The 25534-nt window shown below is 49.8% G+C and overlaps 1 protein-coding gene across 5 annotated transcripts in view; it reads right to left on the bottom strand.

The window, feature by feature from the left end:
- Nucleotides 1-25534, bottom strand: part of NRF1 (nuclear respiratory factor 1) — an 81743-nt gene that overhangs the window by 14045 nt on the left and 42164 nt on the right. For 4 of the 5 annotated variants that reach the window (XM_081880005.1, XM_081880007.1, XM_081880009.1 and 1 more), the window contains 4 exons: nt 24729-24923; nt 22597-22698; nt 17460-17617; nt 13891-14015 (listed from right to left, as the gene is read on the bottom strand). In XM_081880005.1, coding sequence (XP_081736131.1) covers nt 13891-14015; nt 17460-17617; nt 22597-22698; nt 24729-24923 — 580 coding nt within the window. Of the gene's footprint in view, nt 1-11084; nt 11861-13890; nt 14016-17459; nt 17618-22596; nt 22699-24728; nt 24924-25534 lie in introns of those variants that run through there. The other variant, XM_081880008.1, reaches the window with a different exon arrangement.

Below are 25534 nucleotides of genomic sequence, written 5' to 3'. Positions count from 1 at the left end.
ATTTCACCTCCTGTCTCCTCCGTTTGGCAGAGTTGCTCAAGAGACCTGCCCGGAAACAATGGCTAGCGAAAAGGAGAAAAGAGAGAGGAACTGGCTGCGATTCATTGCTTACGAGCTTCCCACCAGAATGCTTGTAGCAGGAGACAGAAGGCTCACCTAGACAGAGCGTATCTGATAGACCTTTTGGCTTGATCTGCTGGGACTCTTCCTGTCTCGGGCTGGCGTGAGGAATCAGCACCCAGAAATGGGGAAATTTAACAAAGCAACGAGTTATTGCGGTTAGCGGCTGCGGAGAAAGGCGAGCCTGAGTTCCTGGGTGCAAGATGGGGAAGGACTGTAGCTCAGGACACCTGCCTTGCATGCAGAAGGTCCCAGGTTCCCAGGTCCACTCCCCAACGGCACCTCCCCAACGGAGATGGGAGAGACTCTTGCCTGAAACCTGGGAGAGAGGCTGCCCGTCAGTGCAGACAATACTGGACCATTGGTCTGGCTTGCTATAAGGCAGCTGCCTAGGATCCTATGTCCGTCAACAATGTTTAGGCAACACGATGACCATATGCATAGGTAATAGACAATCTTTATAGAATTCCTTCAAACAATAACAAGTTCAAAATGAAATCTTAGACTTAAAGTCTCTGAAAGTCTTTGAATGAAGTCAGGCACCAAACTCTGTACAATGAAAGATAAGCTGTGAAGCTTTGTGTCTTCAGCAAATATAATGTCCAACACTGAACAGAGATTCCGGGATATTGACTGCTGTTTCATAGATCTTCATCAGCGTGGTGGGAGAATATAGAATTGTTTCATAAAAAAGGTAAAGGGACCCCTGACTATTAGGTCCAGTCTTGGCCGACTCTGGGGTTGCGGCGCTCATCTCGCTTTACTGGCCGAGGGAGCCGGCGTACAGCTTCTGGGTCATGTGGCCAGCAGGACTAAGCTGCTTCTGGACAACCAGAGCAGCACATGGAAACGCCGTTTACCTTCCTGCCGGAGCGGTACCTATTTATCTACTTGCACTGGCGTGCTTTTGAACTGCTTGGTTGGCAGGGACCGAGCAACGGGAGCTCACCCCGTCACGGGGATTCGAACCGCCAACCTTCTGATCGGCAAGCCCTAGGCTCTGTGGTTTAACCCACAGTGCCACCCGCGTCCCAGAATTGTTTCATACACCCATCTTATTTTGAATGAATATATGTGAATGAAAATATCAAATGCTGTAGAGCAGTGCTCATGTAATAATGACTACATTATTCTCCCACCACGCTGACGAAGATCTACGAAACAGGAGTCAATATCCGGAATCTCTGTTCAGTATTGGACATTATATTTGCTGAATACACAAAGTTTCACAGCTTATCTTTCATTGGTACCTCGATTCATTCAAAGACTTTCAGAGACTTTGCGACTAAAGATTTCATTTTGAACTTGTTATTGTTTGAAGGAATTCTATAAAGACTGTCTATTATTATGGCCATCGGGTTGCCTAAACATTGTTGATGTTCTCTTTTGCAACACAGGGGTTGGTTTAGGACAACCTCAGAGAGATACAGTGACCTCCACACAATGGTGGCTGCCCCATGGCCTCTTGTTCTCATTTCAGAATCTGCAGGGCAAGGGGAGCGTGCGTTTGCGTGTGTCCGTGGGGTGGAAAGAGGCCGATTCTTCCTGCAAGCTCCCCGCGCAGCTGTTTACCGGCTACGGATTACTGCAGTCACATGATCCGCTTCCCAGCAAAGCCAAGCTGTCCCCGGGACTGAGAAGGTCACTGCTGGGAGATGTGGGGCTGGAGAGGGAGAGGAGAAAAAGGCAGGCAGGCAGGCAGGCAGGCACAGCACTGCCCTCCCCAGTGCATCAGGGGGCAGGATTTGCAGCCAGAAGGGCTACAGAGCTGCTGCTTAGTTCCTGGCACCGCACGCCAGAGAAACGCCAGCACATCCATGTCCTCAGCCACCCATCCAATCAGAGGCTAAAGCAAATGCTGGCAAACTTCACCAGCCTCTTTCTCTGCCCCATTTGCCTCCTGAGTTGCACCCAAGAGACGTGAGGAAAGTGGCGCTGGTATTCATGGAGAAAGGAGATTATGCACGGGTGCAAGACGCAGGCATTTCTGGTGCATGGCCTAGAAGCTTTGCATTCTGGCCCCCAACACCTGCTCCAGATGCGCAGGAACCAATTCTTGTTATTTTATTGCATTGCGTTGATGATATCCCACTTTTCCTCCAAGGAGCTCAAGGGGGTGTACATGGTTTTCTCTCTCCTCATTCAATCCCCACAACAACCCCATGAGGTAGGTTAGGCTGAGAGGCAGTGGCTGGTCCCCAGGATCACCCAGTGAGCTTCACGGATGACTGGGGGTTTGGACCTTGGTCTCTTACATCCTGGTCTTTTAGGTCCTGGTCTCTGTCCCAGCTCCTGCAGTTTGAAAGCAAGTAGAGCTGCTGCTGCTGTTGTCGTTGTTTAGTCGTTTAGTTGTGTCCGCCTCTTCGTGACCCCCTGGACCAGAGCACGCCAGGCCCTCCTGTCTTCCACTGCCTCCCGCAGTTTGGTCAAACTCATGCTGGTAGCTTCGAGAACACTGTCCAACCATCTCGTCCTCTGTCGTCCCCTTCTCCTTGTGCCCTCCATCTTTCCCAACATCAGGGTCTTTTCCAGGGAGTCTTCTCTTCTCATGAGGTGGCCAAAGTCTTGGAGCCTCAGCTTCAGGATCTGTCCTTCCAGTGAGCACTCAGGGCTGATTTCCTTCAGAATGGAGAGGTTTGATCTTCTTGCAGTCCATGGGACTCTCAAGAGTCTCCTAGAATCATAGAGTTGGAAGAGACCACAAGGGCCATCGAGTCCAACCCCCTGCCAAGCAGGAAACACCATCAGAGCACTCCTGACATATGGTTGTCAAGCCTCTGCTTAAAGACCTCCAAAGAAGGAGACTCCACCACACTCCTTGGCAGCAAATTCCACTGTCGAACAGCTCTTACTGTCAGGAAGTTCTTCCTAATGTTTAGGTGGAATCTTCTTTCTTGTAGTTTGGATCCATTGCTCCGTGTCCGCTTCTCTGGAGCAGCAGAAAACAACCTTTCTCCCTCCTTTATGTGACATCCTTTTATATATTTGAACATGGCTATCATATCACCCCTTAACCTCCTCTTCTCCAGGCTAAACATGCCCAGCTCCCTTAGCCGTTCCTCATAAGGCATCGTTTCCAGGCCTTTGACCATTTTGGTTGCCCTCCTCTGGACACGTTCCTGTTTGTCAGTGTCCTTCTTGAACTGTGGTGCCCAGAACTGGACACAGTACTCCAGGTGAGGTCTGACCAGAGCAGAATACAGTGGCACTATTACTTTCCCTTGATCTAGATGCTATGCTCCTATTGATGCAGCCCAGAATTGCTGCATCAATAGGAGTATAGCATCTAGAATCCTCCAGCACCAGAATTCAAAAGCATCACTTCTCTGGCGATCAGCCTTTTTTATGGTCCATCTCTCACTTCCATACATCACTACCGGGAAAACCAGAGCTTTACCTATACATGGCCTTTATCGCTCTCCTTTATCTGTGTTGGGTTTCTCTCAAATCCTGTTCAGAATAGGGGCTTGGGCAGGGAAGGCCAAGGCAGCGCTAAGCAACATCGCAACTAGATTAGAGACAGTTGCATCTTAGAACTGGCAAGTATAGAATCACAAAATTGCAGGGTTGGAAGGCACCCCAGCGGCTATCTAGTCCGACCCCTTGCAAAGTAGGAATCACAACTAAATCACAACTCATCTATGACTGCACGTTGTATTAGGTAAAGGTAACTCATCTCGCTTTATTGGCCGAGGGAGCCGGCGTACAGCTTCCAGGTCATGTGGCCAGCATGACTAAGCCACTTCTGGCGAACCAGAGCAGCACACGGAAACGCCGTTTACCTTCCCGCCGGAGTGGTACCTATTTATCTACTTGCACTTTGATGTGCTTTCGAACTGCTAGGTTGGCAGGAGCAGGGACCGAGCAGCAACAGGAGCTCACCCCATCGTGGGGATTCGAACCGCCGACCTTCTGATCGTCAAGTCCTAGGCTCTGTGGTCCCTCTGCACGTTGTATTAGCAGTTACTAAAAAGATGTAACACTTTTTCATTTTCGTTTGTAATAAAGCCTGTTTTTAAGCAGGGAGATGAAAAGCCAGGAATCAACATTCTCAGAGGCTCAGTGAGAACAGGGAGACAGGCAGGAAGTGGGCCACCCTTGCAATTTCCCACTGGCCTGCAGCCTAACACAGCACAGCACATTGAAAAACGACTGGGGATAGTGGCGAAGACATTAAACGGCAGCAAAGTTTGCAGGTTTCCCCCACAGAACAGCTAGTCTATCTGGGCAGTGAGAATTTCAACAGGACGCTTACAAATTCCTCAGTCCTTCTCCAGTCAAATGATTGTAGTGGGGAGGAAAATAGCGAACAGGAGAGGCAATATGAAAACAGCGATGTTACGACTGATCAATGAAATGTTAAAATCAATCCACTATGTGAGTTTTATATGAGCTGCCCAGAGCGGCTGGGGCAACCCAGTCAGGTGGGTGGGGTACAAATACAAATTGTTATTTTATATTTGCATCATCTGCACTTTTGAAGAAAGAAAGGGCACATAGATTTTTATGCATAGTGGGGGCCATTGCAGAAGACATATTCCCCCTTGTGTAGGAATGGATGAATCCCGTACAGGGCAAATTCTGCAGGGCTCTGTTCGATCCCATTTCCACAATAATCTCTGAACATTTTTTTTAAAATCCTCTGTATTTAAATGTATATTTTATCACTGTGTGTGTGATGTATGTATTTTATCCCAACGTATGCAATGTACAAATTTCAAAATGTACTTTATTTTAATACATGTGGTGTTTTTCAATGCCAACCAGTAGATTTTTTCGAACTGAGCACCATAGCAGAAAACTCAGAGGCGCACAATTGCATTCAGATCTCTGAATTAGTCTGGAAGGTGCAAATTGGGTCATTCTAATCCTCTTCCATCCCTGCTCTCGTGTGAGAAGCGGAGCAGGAAAATTCTCTCTTCTGCCTATTGCTAACTGGAGCGGGGGAGCATCGTTTTGGTCTACAATATTAAACTCGCGAACAGGGGGAGTTTAGTGACACTGAACTTCGTGGGACTGACTTCTGAAGCTCAGGTTGGCACAGCACAGAAGGGTTTGAGTTGAGCTGCAGCTTTAGCCCACATGCCAGTGGCCCGGCTCCTTGGACAACCGCTGCCCATGGAGGGAAGATGAGCGTCTCTTCCTGATCTCCGACGCTTCCCATCTCAGAAATGGCTGAGATTATCGCCTCTCCTCTGCTTATGCATTATAAATGAGTCACCTAAAATGTCCTGAGTGGTAGCAGCAGCGGCTGAAACCAAGTCACAGAATGCAGGGGGAAGTCAAGGCCGGTTCCCTGGGGCAAAAGCGTCCCCTCCTGATACAGTCACAACACAATTCAAAGTGTTGGTGCTGACCTTTAAATCCCTAAACAGCCTTGTTCCAGTATACCTGAAGGAGTGTCTCCACCCCCATCGTCCAGCCCGGACACTGAGGTCCGAGGGCCTTCTGGCGGTTCCCTCACTGCAAGAAGCCAAGTTACGGGGAACCAGGCAGAGGGCCTTCTCGGTGGTGGCGCCTGCCCTGTGGCACGCCCTCCCACCAGATGTCAAAGAGAAAAACAACTTTTAGAAGACATCTGAAGGCAGCCCTGTTTAGGGAAGCTTTTAATGTTTAATAGCTTATTGTATTTTAGTGTTTTGTTGGAAGCCGCCCAGTGTGGCTGGGGAAACCCAGCCAGATGGGCGGGGTATAAATAAATTATTATTATTATTATTATCATCATTATCATCACAGCAGCTTCAGGTTGTGTTTTTTGGGTTCCGGACTGCTGAAACCCAGAAGTACTGGACCGGGTTACTTCCAGGTTTCGGTGGTCGCGCATGCGCAGAAGCGCCGAATCGCAACCCGCGCATGCACAGACGCAGGTTGCAAATGCTGCGGCTTGTGAACATGCATCCCACACGGATCACGTTCGCAACCCGAGCGTCCACTGTACTGCCATTCTCCTACCAGCTGGGAGCATGAGTAACCAACCTGCTAGGAAAGAGCTACCCACCACCCCTTTTAAGCTGCAGAGAATCTCCAGAAAGTGCAAGGAATGTTAAGACGAGCTTGCTGGATCAGGCCCGTGTCCCATCTTGTCCGGCATTCTTTTCTCAGAGTGGCCCTGGGAAACTTGCATGCAGGGTTCAAGCACAAGAGCATCACTCTCTGCTCCTGCAGTTTCCAGAAACTGGGATTTAGACTGAAGCATCGCTGCCTCCGACCGCGGAGGCACAGCCAACCTGGCTAGCAGCCATTGATAGCCCTTTTCCTCCATGAATTTCCCTGGCCCCTGCGGCAGTGAGTTTCACAGTTTTAATCATGCGCTGGAGGAAGAAGGATCCGATGATCTGACTTGAAGCAGCTTCGTACACTCAGCCTGAAAAGAAAGCCCCTCTAGCTGCTGAGAGAGGACCAGATTTTCAACTGTGCAGGGACAGCGGCCCCAAAAACCTCCGAAACGCTTTCTGAGGTCTCCCGCTTGCTGAGGCCCAAAATGGCTGCCAGCTTCTGCTCCCGTCAACAGCGCAGGCTGCTATTCCTTGGCACAGAGAAGGGAACATATTGCAGCGGGCAGTGAGCACCCGAGGACGGCCATCTATTCCTTTAAATGCAACGTTAATGCCTTGTAATCAGCTTTAATTTTTAAACAGGCCCAGTCCCTCCTGTCCATTTCCCCTAATTCAGGCCACGTGGAAGGTAAAACGTTCCTGCGCTTTAAAGGGAAGACACACACACACACACACACACACACACACACACACACACAAATAAAAATAGATGCCATCGCCTGTGACAGCTGGAGGAAGCGACTGATCGGCCCCATTAATGGGAGAGGATGTCAGGGCTCCCAGCAGAGAAGGAAGGAGCTGCAGAGCGGGGGGGGGGGGTGGAGAAAAGGGGGTGCCTCAAGCTTCTCTAAGAGCCGCTTTAGAAGGCCAATGTATTCCTCTCTGTATGCGACCGGGAATACAGTCATACCTTGCGTTACAGCCGCTTCAGGTGGCGTTTTTTTGGGTTGCGGGCTGCCGAAACCGAGAAGTACTAGAACAGGTTACAGTCATACTTCATGTTGAAGTAGCTTTGGGATAAGTATTTTCGGGTTGCGCGCTGCGGTGACCTGGAAGTAACGGAGTGCGTTACTTCTGGGTTTTGCCGCTCGCGCATGCGCAGATGGTCAAAATGATGTCATGCGCATAAGCGACAAATCGCGACCTACGCAGACGCGGGTTGCATTTGCTTCTGGATGCGAAAGGGGCTCCGGAACGGATCCTGTTCGCATCCAGAGGTAGCACTGTACGTCCGGATTTCGGCAGTCACACATGCGCAGAAGCGCTAAATCGTGCTTTGTGCATGGGCAGAAGTGCCGAATCGCAACCCGCGCATGAGCAGACGTGGGTTGCAAACACTGCGGGTTGCGAACGTGCACCCCGCACGGATCACATTCGCATCCTGAGCGTCCACTGTACCCTTCCCAAATTGCAGGTGGGGAATGCAAAGCCAAGTGAGGCAGAGCCTGCTCATGCCCAGAGATGCCACCCACCAGCAGAGACAGGATGTCTCTCAATGGGGAGAGGGATGCCACGGGGTCTGTTGTGGCATCTGGCTGGTCACCGAGGGAGCAGGAAACTGGGCTGGAATGGCCTCCACCTGCAAGGCTCCAGGCCCACTGAGCCAGATCAGAAGGATGTAGTCAGCGCCACGGGGCAGAGTTCGCCATCATGCTCTCTCAGTCCCAGCTGGTAGACAGGCGGGCACACGTCCGGCCCTGCCTAGACAGCAGCCTGGCTTCAGTCCCGCTGTGTCCCGGCCGGCTGCTGCAATGCCTGTGTTGGGGCCCCGTGGCAGAAGTAAGAAGCGCATGCACAGTCCCTACTGGCAAGCGTTAATGTCCAGGAGCAGTCTAGGATGACCAGTACAAGAACACCAAGTGCTGGGCTTGGATTTGCAGTGGGCAGCCTTGACCTCAGGGCTGGTGGCCTCCCCACTCCAAACACACCACAGTTAATCTTCCCAGGGCATCCCAAAAGCCACCAGTCATTATTGAGAGAGGGAGGAAGAGATGGTCACATGACCTCCTGAGCTCGGTGTTTGATAGATCACTGAGACGAAGTGACATTCTGGAACAGTCAGGATTGCACCTGCAGTTCCACAGATAAAGCACCCAGTTTGCAGAATTCAGCTCTCTGAGAAATGTCTTTTTCATTATTTAATGAATCAAGTCTTTAGTCCTTATTGCTGTGTCCCTGCTGCTGGCATCTCAGCAGGGCAGGAAGAGGGCTGGATGGGATTTCTGTAGCTTCGGTGAGCAGCAAAGCTCCTGACCCGCAACTAGCAGATCTAGAACTGGAGATCAGGAAACAGAAGACGAATTGCGCACGTTCTGCCAATGTACCTAATCCACGCCGGTTGCAGAAACCATCCTTTATTGGTGCAGAATTTGGATTGAGTAGGCATGTAAGGACACAAGAGGAGCCGGCTGGGTCAGGCCAATGGCCCACTTAAGTCCAGCATCCTGTTTTCACACTGGTCAACCGGATGCCCTGCAAGAAGGATCCGAGCACAAGATCCGAGCACAGAAGGATCCCTCCTCCTGTGGCTTCTAGCAACTTGTATTCAGAAGCAGGCAGCCTCCCAGTTTTCAGGCAGACCACAGCCACCGTGGCCAGTAGCCACGGAGAGCCCCCTCCACTATGAATTTGCCACCGAACTTGTACTCATGGGAGCCCCTGCCCCTCTGCAAACAGGTTGCTCAGATTCACCCCAAAACATGACTTCAGTGTCAGAGCTAATAACATAATAATAATAATTTATTATTTATACCCCGCCCATCTGGCTGAGTTTCCCCAGCCACTCTGGGCGGCTCCCAATCAAGTGTTAAAAACAGTACAGCGTTAAATATTAAAAACTTCCCTAAGCAGGGCTGCCTTCAGATGTCTTGATAGGATAGCTGCTTATTTTCTTCACATCTGAAGGGAGGGTGTTCCACAGGGCAGGCGCCACTACCGAGAAGGCCCTCTGTCTGGTTCCCTGCAACCTCACTTCTCACAGGGAGGGAACCACCAGAAGGCCCTCGGCGCTGGACCTCAGTATCCGGGCTGAACAATGGGGGTGGAGACGCTCCTTCAGGTATACAGGACCGGGGCCGTTTAGGGCTTTAAAGGTCAGCACCAACACTTTGAATTGTGCTCGGAAACGTACTAGCTAAGGCTAGGGACACGTGAGGTGGTGAAGAAGGTGCGCTCCTCTTCTCCGCTGAATAACCGCAGCCGATCTCCATCGACTGGAGTTAACGGGAGAAGGGCTAGGAGGAGAAAGTCCTCTTATCAGTTAAATTTGGTGTCCGAAAGGTTCCAGCATGGAGAGACTGCTGTACCACGAACCCTGGAAGCAGAGATACAGCTTTCTGACCCTTGAAGAACATCCCTTCTGCCACCCACTGACCTTATGGTCAGAGAGGGGTTCTCGGCCGGCCTCCACTAACCAGCGGCGATACGGGTAACAGATATGGCTATTTCCTTGCAGGAAAGGACGTCAGGATTACTGAACTTTGGCAAAGCTCTTGCTAAGAAGCGAAGGACAGGCCGGAGGAGGCATACGTAATAGGATGATGAACGAGCCCATTCGTTCGCATCGAATCTAGGGCAGAATGAATTGGCTGGTTAATTCCACCGCTCGCTAAGGCTCTTCGCCCTCCTTCCCCTCCCTCAGCTATTCGTGACCAATCAGATAGCTGCCCCCTTAATCTTCTACGTCGACCGAGTTCTGCGCTAATGAAGCCTCCCTGATTGGCTACGCCGGGGAGCAGACGACTGTGTAACCGGGCAGATCCTTTCCTGGGTGTCGGGTGGGAGAGGACTGGTCTGCCCAGAAGGCAAAATGCAAAAAAAATCCAAGCACGAGCCGGGATGCTGAGCATTTGCGCTCCGTGCGATTGCAAAGAGTCTCCTAGTTCTGCCTGCTCACCGGCGAAGGGAAAGCAATCTGCCAGTTATGTAATTCTAATTTATTATTTGTACCCCACCCATCTGGCTGGGTTTCCCCAGCCACTCTGGGCGGCTTCAGACAAAGATGAAAAATACATTAAAATGTCACACATTTAAAAATTCCCTGAACAGGGCTGCCTTCAGATGTCTTCTAAATGTCATGTAGTTGTTTATCTCTTTGACACCTGGTGGGAGGGCGTTCCACAGGGTGGGTGCCACCACCGAGAAGGCCCTCTGCCCGGATCTCTGTAGCTTTGCTTCTCGTAGTGAGGGAACCGCCAGAAGGGCCTCAGAGCTGGGCCTCAGTGTCCGGGCAGAACGATGGGGGTGGAGACGCTCCTTCAGGTATACTCGGTATACTTCAGGTAAGAACACTACATGGCCCAATTCTCCCAAGGGCTCCCCAGCTCCCAGCCTAGCTTAGTCAGAGGCACCGAACTCTTAATGCCACCCAAAATTAGAGCAATGGTAGGAGAGAAGAAGGGGCGTGGGTGGCGCTGTGGGTTAAACCACAGAGCCTAGGACTTGCCGATCAGAAGGTCGGCGGTTCGAATCCCCGCGACGGGGTGAGCTCCCGTTGCTCGGTCCCTGCTCCTGCCAACCTAGCAGTTCAAAAGCACCTCAAAGCAGAAGTAGATAAATAGGTACCACTCTGGCAGGAAGGTAATCGGCGTTTCCGTGCACTGCTCTGGTTCGCCAGAAGCGGCTTAGTCCTGCTGCCCACATGACCCGGAAGCTGTACGCCGGCTCCCTCGGCCAGTAAAGCGAGATGAGCGCTGCAACCCCAGAGTCGGCCACGACTGGACCTAACGGTCAGGGGTCCCTTTACCTTTACTTAGGGGAGAAGAAATGGCATGGGGATGGAAGGGGGGCAGGGCAGAATGCCAGCAATGCAACCCCCTTTATCATGAATGTCAAGAGCTGGGTATGTGAAGAATTCGAAAGACTTGGTCACCTGGCTTGTTCAAACGTTGGTCAAATAATGGTCAAATATTTTTCAAGCATTCACTTTATTACAACAACAGCAACAAAAAAAAGAGAGGGTACTTTCATCATCTACAGATTTTGATGCTCACACTAATTACAAAAAAAAGGAACCCCAAAGCCGTTAACCGTTACTGCAAAACAATGAAATTGACGTTTTGAAAGCTGAAAGGTATTTCCAGGCCGATGTAAGGCAGACCCACGTGGGAAAGGGGAGAGCAGCCTGTGTTCCCTGCAGCAAGCAAAATGGGAGTCAGGGGGTGGCCGTTTGCGTCTGAAGATGGCTGGCCCCCCTGTCAAGAGCCACTGGCCGTTCTAGCTGGTGACCAGAAAGAGAAGCTTTCATATGAATCTGCTCCTGACTGCTGCAAGGATGTGGGGCGGAGGCCCTATACCTGCCATTGCAAAGATATGGGCATCATCACAAAACTTGGGGGAAACCCTTGAGCTGCCACCAATAAGTTGGCATTCTCAGAATATGTGACAGTATTTGACCAAGGTCAAATCACAGGCCTTCTTCAAGCTGGCAATATCTGACCAGTGTGCCAACCCTCTTGGTAAAGAAACCATTTCATTTCTGAACGGGTGAGCGAGGCAGAAGGGGGATTGGGACCGGCAGCTCTGTCCAACCCGTCTCAATCCTTAGCTTAAAAGGGATGCCAAGGTCCTTTCCATGCCGTTTCCTGCGGGCCAGATGATGTAGGAGTGTGCCATGGGGACGCCCCAAGTGAGGCTCACGGGGTCAGCAGGGGCTTCGCTCCCCACTTCCTCTGGGGCAACAGGAGCTGCAAGATGTAAGGCAGTGGGGATTTAGGCACTACAATAACTTAATAATGCCTGCGTTGCAGGGGGGGTTGGACTAGATGACCCTCGGGGTCCCTTCCAACTCTACAGTGATTCTGAGCGCAGACCAAGGTCAGAGCAGCTTCAGGCACAAATTGGGTCCGAGAGAACAAGCAACCACCAGCCCTCTAGCCGTTACGTAAGAACATAAAGAGAGCCCACTGGATGAGGCCAATGGCCTATCCTCTTCTTGCAATAGCCAAGCAGATGCCTGCAAGCAGGATTTAAGCACAAGAGAAACTCTTCCCTCTGGTGCTTTTCAGCAGCTAGAATTCAGAACCATTACTGCCGCGGCTTGGAGCACTGAATCGCAATTTGCTGCAGGGTGAAATTCGAAGTGCTTAGCAGCCCCAGCTCCTGCAGATGAGGCTCTCATTGGCTGCAAAATCCTCTTTGCATAGGAACCCATTAGATGGGCTTGGAACACCTGCACCCCCGGGCAGAAAGCAGAGCAGTCTCGCTAGAACGCTCTGTGGTTCTGCAGGCCGGCCAGAGTCCCACTTTGCAAGACCCAGTTGCCAAGAAAGTCTTCTTTGGGCAGGGCTCAAGCAGCCAAGCAGCCTCAGAACTGTTTGCCCTGCTGAAGGAAGGAGGAAGGTTTCGGAACGCTGTGCTGAACGCGTCGCAAGTGACTTGTTTACCAGCTGCAAGGTGCCTGGGCTCTCGGGAGCAGAAAAGCAGCAATTAAGCAAGCAGAGAGACTGCGTACATTTCTATGCTTGGTTACCGGCTCTGAGGCCGGAGCGGGAAACCCAACGGAGTAAACAGCATGAGGGATGCTCAGGTCTACGCCACACAGGGAACCGTACGAAACCGCCTTACACTGAAGCAGACTGTTGGCCCAGGCATGCTCTCTCTTCCTAGGCCCTATCATGCCAGCCCTGATTTCCACACTTCCTAGAGGGTTTTTACCTGGCTGGGCTGTGCCCCTGAGGTCTGATGATGATGATAATAATAATAATAATAATAATAATAATAATAATAATACCACCTCGGGTTGAATGTGCTTCGGGATGAGCGCGTTCGAGTTGCGCTCCTTAGCAACCCAGAAGTAACGGAGCGCATTAATTCTGGGTTTCGTCGCTTGCGCATGCGCTCAAAATGACATCACGCGCATGCGCAGCAGCGACGAAAAGCAACATGTGCATGCGCAGACGTGCCGTCGCTAGTTATGTTTGCTTCTAGATGCGAACGGGGCTCCGGAACGGATCCTGTTCGCATCTAGAGGTACCACTGTAATAATAATAATAATAATAATAATAATAATAATAATAATAATAAACTTATACACTGTCTATCTGACTGGTTTCCCCAGCCACTCTGGGCAGCTACCAACACATATAAAAACACAATAAAACATCAAACTTTATAAAATTCTGTATATGGGGCTGCCTTCAGATGTCTTCTAAAAGTCACATAGTTGTTTATTTCCTTGACATCTGATGGGAGGGTATTCCGCAGAGTGGGTGCCACTACCGAGAAGGCCCTCTGCCTGGTTCCCTGTAACTTCACTTCTCGCAGGGAGGGAACCCCTAGAAGGCCCTCGGACTTGGACCTCAGTGCAGAGACCTTGTGCAGAGGTCTTTCCTGTCACCTGCTAACCTGACCTTTTTTCCCCAGTGAAGCTGTGGAACTGAATCTGGGACCTCTGTGTGCAAAGACCTGAGTTGAGTGGCTCCACCCATGTCCTGCAGCCACATTCTCAGTTGATGCAAAATGTGGGGAGGCGGGAAGGAAGCAGAGGGGCCTATAAAATGGAGAAGTGAAGTTCTGCAAACTTTCCTCCATTCTGAGGGCCCAACAACTCAGGCAGCTACTCCTTTTGAGGCGAGTAAACGACAAAGCGGGTAGATTTTACTGCTGGGAACCGCCTTCTTTGGGCCCAGTGAGACTTTGCAACCCCATACATCAGTCTGAGCGAGTTCACAAAGGAATCAGGAAGAAACGCGATTGCATATCTGCATCGGCCTACCGTTCGCATCTTGAACCCCGGTGAGCGCGCCGACGGCTGCTGCAGTTTCACCGGACAAGACAATCTGGCCTCCACCTTGGAGGGTGGCTTCTGCAAGCGTGGCGACGGCGTGGGCGGCTGCTTCGCTGCAAGGCAAGGAGAGGAGAGGTTACCAAAACGAGAGAGAGAGAGCGAGCAATGAAACATGTGCTGGGCATGGACAGGAGTCCCAAGCTCAACCTCTAGCCCTGGGAAGTTGAAAAAAACAAGTATTCCTGGCTCAAGGTAACAGGCAAAGTTGGAGAGATGATGGAGAACATGTCTGTGTCCACAAAAGCCCTGCAGAAGTCAGGAGCCACAGAATATCCCCACCAAAGCATCGTCCTTCTTTGTTTGTTTCATAAAATCTATACCCTGCCTGGTTGTAAAAAAAAAAATCCTTCAAAGCAGTTTACGAAGAGAATAAAACAATACAACCATCAGTTAAAAACAAATCTGTAAAAGCAACTGTGCAAATCATTCGAAACATAAAATTGACAGTAAGCTAAAAGCAGCTCAAAACATACATCCGTACTCAATACAGCGGTACCTTCGGTTGCGGACAAGATCTGTTCCAGAGCCCGCGGTTTCTGCAATTGGAGGTGCCGCTTCTGCACATGTGCGCGGCACAATACAGTGCTTCTGCGCATGTGGCAAAACCCATTCCGGGTTTGCCGCTTTCGCAACCCGAAGTTTACGTTACCCGAGGGTAACGTAAACCGAGGTTGGACTGTGTGTCTGGGTAAAGGTAAAGGGACCCCTGACCATTAGGTCCAGTCGTGACCGACTCTGGAGTTGCGGCGCTCATCTCGCTTTATTGGCTGAGGGAGCCGGCGTACAGCTTCCGGGTCATGTGGCCAGCATGACTAAGCCGCTTCTGGCGAACCAGAGCAGCGCACAGAAACGCCGTTTACCTTTCCGCCGGAGTGGTACCTATTTAGCTGCTTGCACTTTAACGTGCTTTTGAACTGCTAGGTTGGCAGGAGCAGGGACCGAGCAACAGGAGCTCACCCCGTCGCGGGGATTCGAACCGCCAACCTTCTGATCAGCAAGTCCTAGGCTCTGTGGTTTAACCCACAGCGCCACCCACGTCCCCTGTATGTCTGGGTAGGTTGGTCTGAACTAAAATGTTTTTAGCGGACACAGAAAAGAGCAGAGTGAAGGTGCCTGCGTGCTATCAATAGGCAGGGAGTTCCACAGTGCAAGAGCTGCCACACAGAGATATTGATCTCTTGCAAATGGGGAACGGGTATTATGTGTACTCTTCTTTGAAGAGTGGGCTTCTCTTGGTCCCACCGCCTTCACAGGCGAACGTGGTGGGGAGACAGAAGCAGGGCTTTTCTGTGGCTGCTCCCAGACTTTGGAACTCCCTCCCTGGAGAAGCCAGATTGGCTCCCTCCCTGTTGTCCTTCTGCCAGCAGGGGAAGCCCTTCTCCTTCCAACAGGCCTTGGGGGTGGAATCAACAAAAAACAAGCAAACCTTAACAGAATTATATGCATACATATACAATTCTATTCATATTTTCTTGTTTTGTAATGTTTTGCCCTCATGTTTATAGCAGTTCATATTTTATTTGTAAGCCGTCTTGAGTCCCTGTCAGGGGGAAAAGGCAGGGTATAAATAAATATAGCACAGTCGTACCTTGGAAGTCAAACAGAATCCATTCCAAAAATGTTCGGAAACCAAAGCGCAGCTTCTGATTGGCTGCAGGAAGTTCCTGCAGCCAATCGGAAGTCCCGTCAAACGTTCAGCTTCCAAAAATAGTTCGCAAACCGGAACAGCTGCTTCTGGGTTTGCGGTGTTTGGGAGCCAAAATGTTCAAGAACTAAGCTGTTCGAAAACCAAGGTATGAATGTAATAAAAACTTTATTATTTGAACCTCTGCACCCAGCCATTCTGGGTGTAGCATATAATACCACTACGACTATTAGGTTGCAACAGGAAAGAACAATGCCTTTTCTCTCTGGTTTCCGTATCTGTCGGCTGCAATCCTGTTCGCTCCAGGCCCAGCCATCGCCTCACTCCCGCACAAGGACTGCTCGAGTCAGCTCAGGCGCTTGGAGGCTTGTTAAGAAACCCTCAGGGGACGCTATTAAATCCGCTGCCATCAGAACCATTTCCCCACAGCAAAGCAGCCTTTCCTGCCGATACCCCAAGCCAGTCCTCCTGCGCATCTGAGGCTTAGAAGCCGAGCTGGTTTGTGTGTGTGTTGGCGAGGTAATCAGCTTCGAAAGCAACAGAGGTCTGATATCGAATGTTATTGCGGAGTCGGGGGAGAGGCAGGGCACCCCACGGCCCATCGCCACAGGTGACAACATTCAGACTGTGTGCGCGTGCTGTTCAGGATGCTCAGTGGTCAGGGAACACACCTGTTGCGCCCTCCTTGGCCGCAGGGTACTGTGAGAAGGATGCGGCAGCTCACGGTGGGGCTTGGCGCCTTGATGTTCCCCCAAAAGACTGAGCCCGGGGCAGCGACCCCCTCAGCTCCTCATGCTATGCTCTTGTCATGACTAGCAGCCACCTAGCTATTGCCAAGGGCATTTTGCCTCTGGTGATGTGCAAACATAGTCAAATGAGCACTTAATAAATAAGCAAATAAATGGGAAATTCGTAACCAAATCCCTTTAAAAGCGAAGACGCAGGTATTTGGCTACCCCACCATCCTTCTCATCCAATCCTTAAGTTTTCTCAAGCAAGCGCGAGAGCCAGTTGCCCCATCACCTTGGGGGTCTATTAACAAAGAGGAGGGAAATATAAACAGTGCAATGCTTTGATGGTATTTTATCGCGGTTCTCAGCTGGGGTGTTTTCTGTCACCAGCCGCACTGCCTTCCCAGAGGGAAGCAAGCAAACAAACAAACAAACAAACAAACAAACAAGCGCTGCGCCGTGCTTCAGAATTGCAGAGCTCTCTTAGAAGACGGCCTCTTAAAGGCAGACTTGAATCCCAAAACAGCTTTAGGTAAAGATAAAGGTAAAGGGACCCCTGACCATTAGGTCCAGTCGTGGCCGACTCTGGGGTTGCGGAGCTCATCTCACTTTACTGGTCGAGGGAGCCGGCGTACAGCTTCCGGGTCATGTGGCCAGCATGACTAAGCCGCTTCTGGCGAACCAGAGCAGCGCACGGAAACGCTGTTTACCTTCCCGCTGGAGCGGTACCTATTTATCTACTTGCACTTTGACGTGCTTTTGAGCTGCTAGGTTGGCAGGAGCAGGGACCGAGCAACGGGAGCTCACCCCGTCGTGGGGATTCGAACCACCGACCTTCTGATCGGCAAGTCCTAGGCTCTGTGGTTTAGACCCCAGCGCCACCCGCATCCCCCCAAAAACAGCTCTACTGTTGTCTAAAAGAGACTTGACCTTTTGGAAAACTACCTAAGGTGAGATTTCATGAGCATTTTGGCCAATTCCAGCTATAACTTTGCTTCTTTTGCAAGTTACTTTAAAGAGAGGTTAGGTAGCAGGGAGCCATTGGCCTTCACCAAACCAGCCCAGCACCCAAACATCAATGAAGACCCCACGTGCCCAGTTTGTTGACAGTATCTCAATACCTGTTGAGGGCCATGGTGACTGTTGCCCCTTGCTGCATCTCTTGCGATGCCGCCACCGCCGCTTCTGCCAGGGATGCCACTGCCTGCGTGGCTTCTGAAGCCTGGGTGGTTTGGATTGTCATCTCTCCTCCCTGTAGCGTTGCCCAGTTCTGCTCCACCTGGTGGGATGGAGAAGACGAGAGAGGCATGATGGAACTCGCACCGTCTGAGAAAGTATCCAGGGACCATTCCAGCTTGGCTGCATTTCTCTCTCTCTCTCTCTCTCTCTCTCTTTCTCTCTCTCTCAATTTATTAATTTGGTTTTTCAAATAAGAATTTCACCATCACATATCCAACATACAACATAAAAACAAGATTCCAGAGAATCTCCAGTGCTTCCCCCACCTCCTCTTTGTGGGTCGTATTATTAATCATTTCCTCCTGCAACTTTTATAATAAAATTTTATAACCCAAGTGGTAACTCGGGTTAAGAACTTAATTCATTCTGGAGGTCCGTACTTAACCTGAAACTGTTCTTAACCTGAAGCACCACTTTAGCTAGTGGGGCTTCCCTCTGCCGCCGTGCTGCCGGAGCACGATTTCTGTTCTTATCCTGAAGCAAAGTTCTTAACCCGGGGTACTATTTCTGGGTTAGCAGAGTCTGTAACCTGAAGCATTATGTAACCTGAAGCGTATGTAACCTGAGGTACCACTGTAATCCAAATCTTCTACATCTCCATTGTATCCAAAATCCACCATTAAACTACAAGTGTTATTCCAACCCTACTAACAATTTTATCTGTCTTACAGTGGTTTTTAAGGTCAATTATAAATTTCCCCCATTCCTTATTAAATTTTTGGTCTTCCTGATTTCTGATTCTTCTGGTCATTTTTGCCATTTCGGCATAATCCACCACCTCAATCAGCCATTCTTCTCTGACTGAGACTTTGGCCTCTTTCCATCTCTGGGCCAGCTTGGGTGCATTTCTCAATGCCAAGATTTTGGTACGTGGAGGGGCGATGGGAGGGGTTTTTCTTTTTCTTTTCTTTTTTTTTTACCCTCCCCTCCTCTCCACTGCTTCCCTTCACCTGTGTGACATCTTCCCAACATATTTTTTTCTAGTTGCTTTAACAAAATAACATGAAAACCAATAAATTATAATTACTTCTTTTGTCCTTACACGCTTAACAATTGCCTATGAAGAGTTCTGCTTTAACACCATATTTCTTCATGTATTCCCCTATGCATTCCCATTCTGTATAGAATTTTTGATTGGAGCAGCCCCTGATTGCTGCAGTCATTTTTGCCATCTCGGCAAACTCACAAATCTTAACTTGCCATTCTGTCATTTGTGGTACTTGTTCTGTTTTCCAATATTTTGCCATAAGTATTCTTGCCGCTGCGGTTATATACAAAAATATATTCCTTTTGTCCTTGGGTATGTTGTTTGCTAATAAACTCAATAAGTATGACTCTGGATTTTTTGAAATAGAGCTCCTGAGGATCTTTTTGATCTCCTCATGTACAGTGGTACCTCGGGTTACATACGCTTCAGGTTACAGACTCCGCTAACCCAGAAATAGTGCTTCAGGTTAAGAACTTTGCTTCAGGATGAGAACAGAAATTGTGCTCCGGCGGTGCGGCAGCAGCAGGAGGCCCCATTAGCTAAAGTGGTGCTTCAGGTTAAGAACAGTTTCAGGTTAAGTACGGACCTCTGGAACGAATTAAGTACAGTGGTGCCCCGCAAGACGAATGCCTCGCAAGACGGAAAACCCGCTAGACGAAAGGGTTTTCCGTTTTGGAGGCGCTTCGCAAAACGAATTTCCCTATGGGCTTGCTTCGCAAGACGAAAATGTCTTGCGAGTTCCTGCGGGGTTTTTTCCCTTTTCCACCCCTTTTCCTAAGCCGCTAAGCCTCTTATCAGCTGATCCGCTAAGCCGATAATACGCTAAGCTGTCAATAGGCTTGCTTCGCAAGACGAAAAAACCGCTATACGAAGAGCCTCACGGAACGGATTAATTTCGTCTTGCGAGGCACCACTGTACTTAACCCGAGGTATCACTGTATCTCGTTCCAAAATTGTCTTACCGCCTTACACCGCCACCACATATGGTATAATGTCCCCACCTCTTTCATCTCCATGGGGAGAGCATTTCATAGCAGAAGGTCTTTGGCTCGATCGCCAATGACATCTCCAGCTATGGCTGAGAAGATTCTCTGCCTGAGCCTCAGGAGGGAGCCACTGTTGCCGTTCAGTGGATGTAACCCTGGGCTAGATGGACCAATGGGTTTCACAGGGTGTAAGGCAGTTTCCTATGTGCCTGTTTCGGAAGGGCGGTGGCTCAGGGCTGGAGCATTTGCTTTGCATGCTGAAAGCCCCGGGTTCAGTTCCTGGGGAGCCTGTCTACCTGCAATACCCAAAGGTGCAACTCTGCAGGTCAAGGGAGAAAGCCCACACTTTGCATACCAAGAAGTCCCAAGTGAAGTCAATGGCATCTCAAGCAACGGGAACGACTAGAGCCTCAGGCAGGAGAGTCCAAGACAGTGTTTCTCAAACTTGAGTCTGCAGCTGTTGCTCAATTATGTTAGTACAATCATACCTCGGGTTAAAGACGCTTCAGGTTGAGCATTTTCAGGTTGCGTCCCACGGCAACCCGGAAGTAGCAGAACAGGTTACTTCCGGGTTTCGCTGTTCGCGCATGCGCAGACGCTCAAAATGACGTCACGCACATGCGCAGAAGCGGCAAATCATGACCCAGGCAAGCGCAGACATGGGTTGCGCTCTGCTCAGGTTGTGAACGGGGCTCCGGAACGGATCCCATTTGCAACCAGAGGTCCCACTGTACAGTGGTATCTTTGTTTTCAAACGGCTTAGTTGTTAAATGAGTTGGCTCCCAAATGCCGCAAACCCAGAAGTGTTCCAGTTTGCGAACGTATTTCAGAAGCCAGACATCCGACGCAGTTTCCGCTTGCATGCAGGAAGCTCCTGCAGCCAATCGGAAGCTGCGCCTTGGTTTTCAAACAGTTTTGGGAGTCAAGCGGACTCCCGGAACGGATTAAGTTCGACATCCAAGGTACCACTGTATTTGTATTGTATTTACATTGTAAATGTATTTCACAAAGAATAAATGGTACTGGGGAAAGGAGGTGGCAGCTAGCGCCGACATGGCAGGGAACAGGCTGTGGCCAGACTCAATTGCAGGAGGCAGCGACTTCGTATTTTCACATGCTCGGAACAGGAAGCAAGTACATTAGGCAAGGTGGAAGGTGCCCGCTTTCACCGAGACAATGAGGGGCTTGTCTCCTGAAACCCCCTTTGATGCATCGGATGGAATTTTCAGGGACAGAAATCTCCAAAAACAAAACAACCAGTTTCCAGCCGGCCTTTCAAATGCAAATGCCGGCGTCTCTGGGAACAAGAGCTGTTTTTGTGCTGCCACCTATTGCCCTGAGAATCCTATCCCTTTCCAGAGAAGCGCGGGGCTTCGCCACTCCGTCCTGACACAAAGGCCTGGAGACTTGGACTTGGGTCCAATAGAAAGAGAACAGGCCTCTCCCTCTCTCCATGAGGAGTCTGTTCTTCCCAGCTCTGCACACCCAAATTTTCAAGAAAGTTAGTATTCGCTTCCCCAGCCTGGGCTTTCCAGACCCAAAGTCGCTCGCCTTGCCTCTGCCAGAACACCTATGTCATGGGTAAGCAAACTAAGGCCCAGGGGCCGGATCCAGCCCAATCGCCTTCTAAATCCAGCCCGCAGACAGTCCGGGAATCAGCATGTTTTTACATTAGCATATTTCCTTTTATTTAAAATGCATCTCTGGGTTATTTGTGGGGCCTGCCTGGTGTTTTTACATGAGTAGAATGTGTGCTTTTATTTAAAATGCATCTCTGGGTTATTTGTGGGACACAGGAATTCGTTCATTATTATTTTTTTTCCAAAATATAGTCCGGCCTCCCACAAGGTCTGAGGGACAGTGGACCGGCCCCCTGCTGAAAAAGTTTGCTGACCCCGGACCTATGTGAAGCCTCTGTTTAACCCTCCTGATTCTGCCCCAGCTGAAATGAATCTTAAGTACATCCACTGTGCAAATGTGCTAGGAGGCAGGGAGCCATATTTCTGCATATCTATTATTCCTTGCCATCAGGGTAGAGTATACCCTGTACAAGGATGGCACTGAAAAAATGATCAATAACCACCACAACGAAGTCTACTGATTAACACCAAGAGAGTTAACAGAAAACAAGACCTTAGATGGTATTTCTTTTAATTTTTAAACACTTTTGCTAGCTGTTGTGGAAATGGATATTGCTGATAGATCCACCTGGCTAGTTCTTCATGAAATACGTAAAGCAATTTTTTGACCTATACTATGTGCAAAAATCGGAACCCAGAGGAAAAAGGGCTCTACTGAAGCATTCGTTCTCATATTATTATTCCACCACCATTCATCCTTAGATCTTATCAGGGCAGTTCAAAACATAAAAGTACAAGACAAAAAACACAAAATACGTAATAAAAACAAAAACAAACCAATAACCCCACCTTCCCCCTAACCCCCATTTCAGCAAAAAGCACATCTATTTGTGGGTCCGCATCCAGGTGGACATAATGTAAAAATAACAGTTTTATAAAATGTACCAATCACTTTTCTACTTAAAAAAAAAGCAAGCTCTAATGGCAGCCATTTTGCACACAGGAAAATGACCTTAAACTTCACAAAGTCAGATTCATTCAGCCCCGCTCACTCAGTCCAGCAGGCCTCAACATTTGGCTCACAGGTGGCTTTCGCTCGCTAGGCCGGCCCGCCTGCCCAACACCTGACGTCAAAAGCTGCAGCGGCCACCAATCAGCAGCACCCACGAAGCCCTGTGCCTTTGCAAGAGCTGGACCACCAACTGATAATCAGCCCTTTCCTTTATCAGATGAGGGGCCAGTCCCTTTGAAGTCATCACTCATCAATATCCGAATGGCACCAGGGGACTGACAGCTGGGAAGCTCCACCCACCTGTCAAAGCTGGCGCATGGGAGATCAGGATTCTGCCCAGCGCCGGATCTGGTCCCCCACACCTGAGGGAGGCAAAGCAGCCTAGCTGCCATGCGGGTTCAGGGAGCTTGTGGAAACACTTTCCATGTGAATTTCCAGGACATCGCCACTCACCTCTCCGTCGGTTACTGCAGAGTAGTTGACTTGTGCGACAGTAACGGTGGTGGGCAATTCGGAGGCATCTGCCAAGGTCGCTACCGTAGCTCCTGTGCCAACCTGCAATACACAACGGTAGTCAGCGAGATGCCGCCAAGGGTTGCCTTTTGAGTCAGCCTGCTTCTTAGGCTATGATCATACGCATCACACAGTCCAACTTAAAGAAACACAATACGTATCTCCCTGCTCATTCAGATTTCTGGCTTGGTCGCAAGCCCTGCAGCCGAGCTGCGGGTTTCAAAATTTATTTATATGGAAAAAAATAAAATATATCGGCACATTCTTTTCCATTCTGAAGGAAATCAGCCCTGAGTGCTCACTGGAAGGAAAGATCCTGAAGCTGAGGCTCCAAGACTTTGGCCACCTCATGAGAAAAGACTCCCTGGAAAAGACCCTGATGTTGGGAAAGATGGAGGGCGCAAGGAGAAGGGGACGACAGAGGACGAGATGGTTGGATGGTGTTCTCGAAGAGACCAGCATGAGTTTGACCAAACTGCGGGAGGCAGTGGAAGACAGGAGTGCCTGGCGTGCTCCGGTCCATGGGGTCACGAAGAGGTGGACACGACTAAATCACTAAACAACAACAATATTGGCACAAAAGCCAATGATCTCTACACAATAGCTACAAGGCCTAAACCCCAAAGAAAGCTTGAGTCACACTGAAACCAATGAGACGGTCAGTTGTGAGTAAATCAAGAAACCAATTAAACCAAGCAGGGGCGACATTTTTTAGATTCAGGTTGGCCACATTCGCACATCACACCAAGCTAAGCTATGACATAGCACAAACACACAAGTGCACTAGCTCCTGAGGAAGAGACCGCAGCCCCTTTGTTCCTCCAAAAATGAATAATTTCTGTGTCTTTGCATGTCAACCAAGTATTTTGGAGAATGATTCCTATTACTCAGGGCCAGAACTCCTCAGGCATAGAGCTATTTGCCAAAGTTCGACCCTGGGGTGACATGACACAGAATATTGTTTGCACAGTACCAAGGAACTGCAAGAGAGCTAGTGTGGTGTAGTGGTTAGAATTGGACTAGGACCTAAGGTAAAAGTTAAAAAGTAAAGGACCTCTGGACAGTTAAGTCCAGTCAAAGGCGACTCCGGGGTTGCGGCGCTCATCTCGCTTTCAGGCCGAGGGAGCCGGCGTTTGCCCATAGGCAGCTTTCCAGGTCATGTGGCCAGCAGGACTAAACCGCTTCTAGCACAACAGGACACCGTGATGGAAACCAGAGTGCATGGAAATGCCGTTTAAAAAGCAGAGACATCACCTTGCCAACAAAGGTCCGTATAGTTAAAGCCATGGTTTTCCCAGTAGTGATGTATGGAAGTGAGAGCTGGACCATAAAGAAGGCTGATCGCCGAAGAATGGATGCGTTTGAATTCTGGTGCTGAAGGAGACTCTTGAGAGTCCCATGGACTGCAAGAAGATCAAACCTCTCCATTCTGAAGGAAATCAGCCCTGAGTGCTCACTGGAGGACAGATCCTGAAGCTGAGGCTCCAGTACCTTGGCCACCTCATGAGAAGAGAAGACTCCCTGGAAAAGACCCTGATGTTGGGAAAGATGGGAGGGCCCAAGGTGAAGGGGACGACAGAGGACGAGATGGTGGGACAGTGTTCTCGAAGCTACCAGCATGAGTTTGACCAAACTGCGGGAAGCAGTGGAAGACAGGAGAGCCTGGCGTGGTCTGGTCCAGGGGGTCACGAAGAGGCGGACACGACTAAATGACTAAACAACAACAGCACTACTTGCACTGGTGAGCTTTCGAACTGCAGGAGCTGGGACAGAGACCAGGACCTAAAAGACCAGGACGTAAGAGACCAAGGTCCAAACCCACAGACAGCCGTGAAGCTCACTGGGTGATTCTGGGGACCAGTCACTGCCTCTCAGCCTAACCTACCTCACGGGGTTGTGGGGAGTGAATGAGGAGAGAGAAAACCATGTACATCACCTTGAGCTCCTTGCAATGCAATAAAATAACAAGAAGAATTGGCTCCTGCGCATCTGGGGCACATTTGGGGCCAGAATGCAAAGCTTCTAGACCAATCTGAAGCCCGGGACCCTCTTTGTGCTGCTGCAATCCTCACCTGGATGAGAGAGACTGTGCCGTCGGGATTGCTGAAGGTCTGGACCACGGTTTGGGACGGGACCAGGTGTGCTATACTGTGTGTTGCTGTCGCAGGCTGTGTTTGCTGATCCTCAAAAGCGTAGAGCAGGTCCTCGCGGCCGTGCTGTTTGTAGCAGTTCTTCACAATGGTCCTCAGTGCCTGAGTCCAAGACACCTGCCAGATTAAAGAGGGAGAGAAGAGGCATATTCAGGGATACCATATCCCATTAAAAAAAAAAAAACAAAACAGAAGCAAAACAAACAATGAAGTAACCAAGCTCTGAAATATCCCTTAAATTGAGTGATGGCATCTCTGGTAAACTTTACCCCATAAAGAGCTTTCAAAGCAGAAATGTACTTCCAATGGGGGCAGGATTAAGAACACAAGACGGGCCGGCAAGATCAGGCCAAAGGCCTATCTAGCCCAGCGCCCTGTTCGCACTGCAGCCAACCAGGTGCCCCCACAGAAAGCCTGCAAGCAGAACCTCAGCTCAGCAGCATCTGCCCCACCTGCGTCCCCCAGCAAATGGTACTCAAAGGCATTGTCTCATGAAAAACCACTAGCGGTGGGTCCCCAAATCACTGCAAGTCGACTAACTAACCTACAGTGTGAAAAGGGTGTCTCTCGCCCACATTAGCAATTGTGAAAATTGCTGAATTTTGACTGCGTTAACTAAACCAGGACAAATGAATGGCTTTCTCCATTCTGGGATTAGAGTGGACAGACAGGTGCGCTCAGAAGGCCTTTTTCCTTCTTCTGCAGAATCTTCCCGAACAGCCACAGAC

The sequence above is a fragment of the Podarcis erhardii genome (genome assembly GCF_964252035.2).
Source record: "Podarcis erhardii genome assembly, chromosome: 10".
Classification (NCBI taxonomy): Eukaryota; Metazoa; Chordata; class Lepidosauria; order Squamata; family Lacertidae; genus Podarcis; species Podarcis erhardii.
Note: the sequence above shows the minus strand (reverse complement) of the source record. Positions and strands in the feature narration are given on the sequence as shown.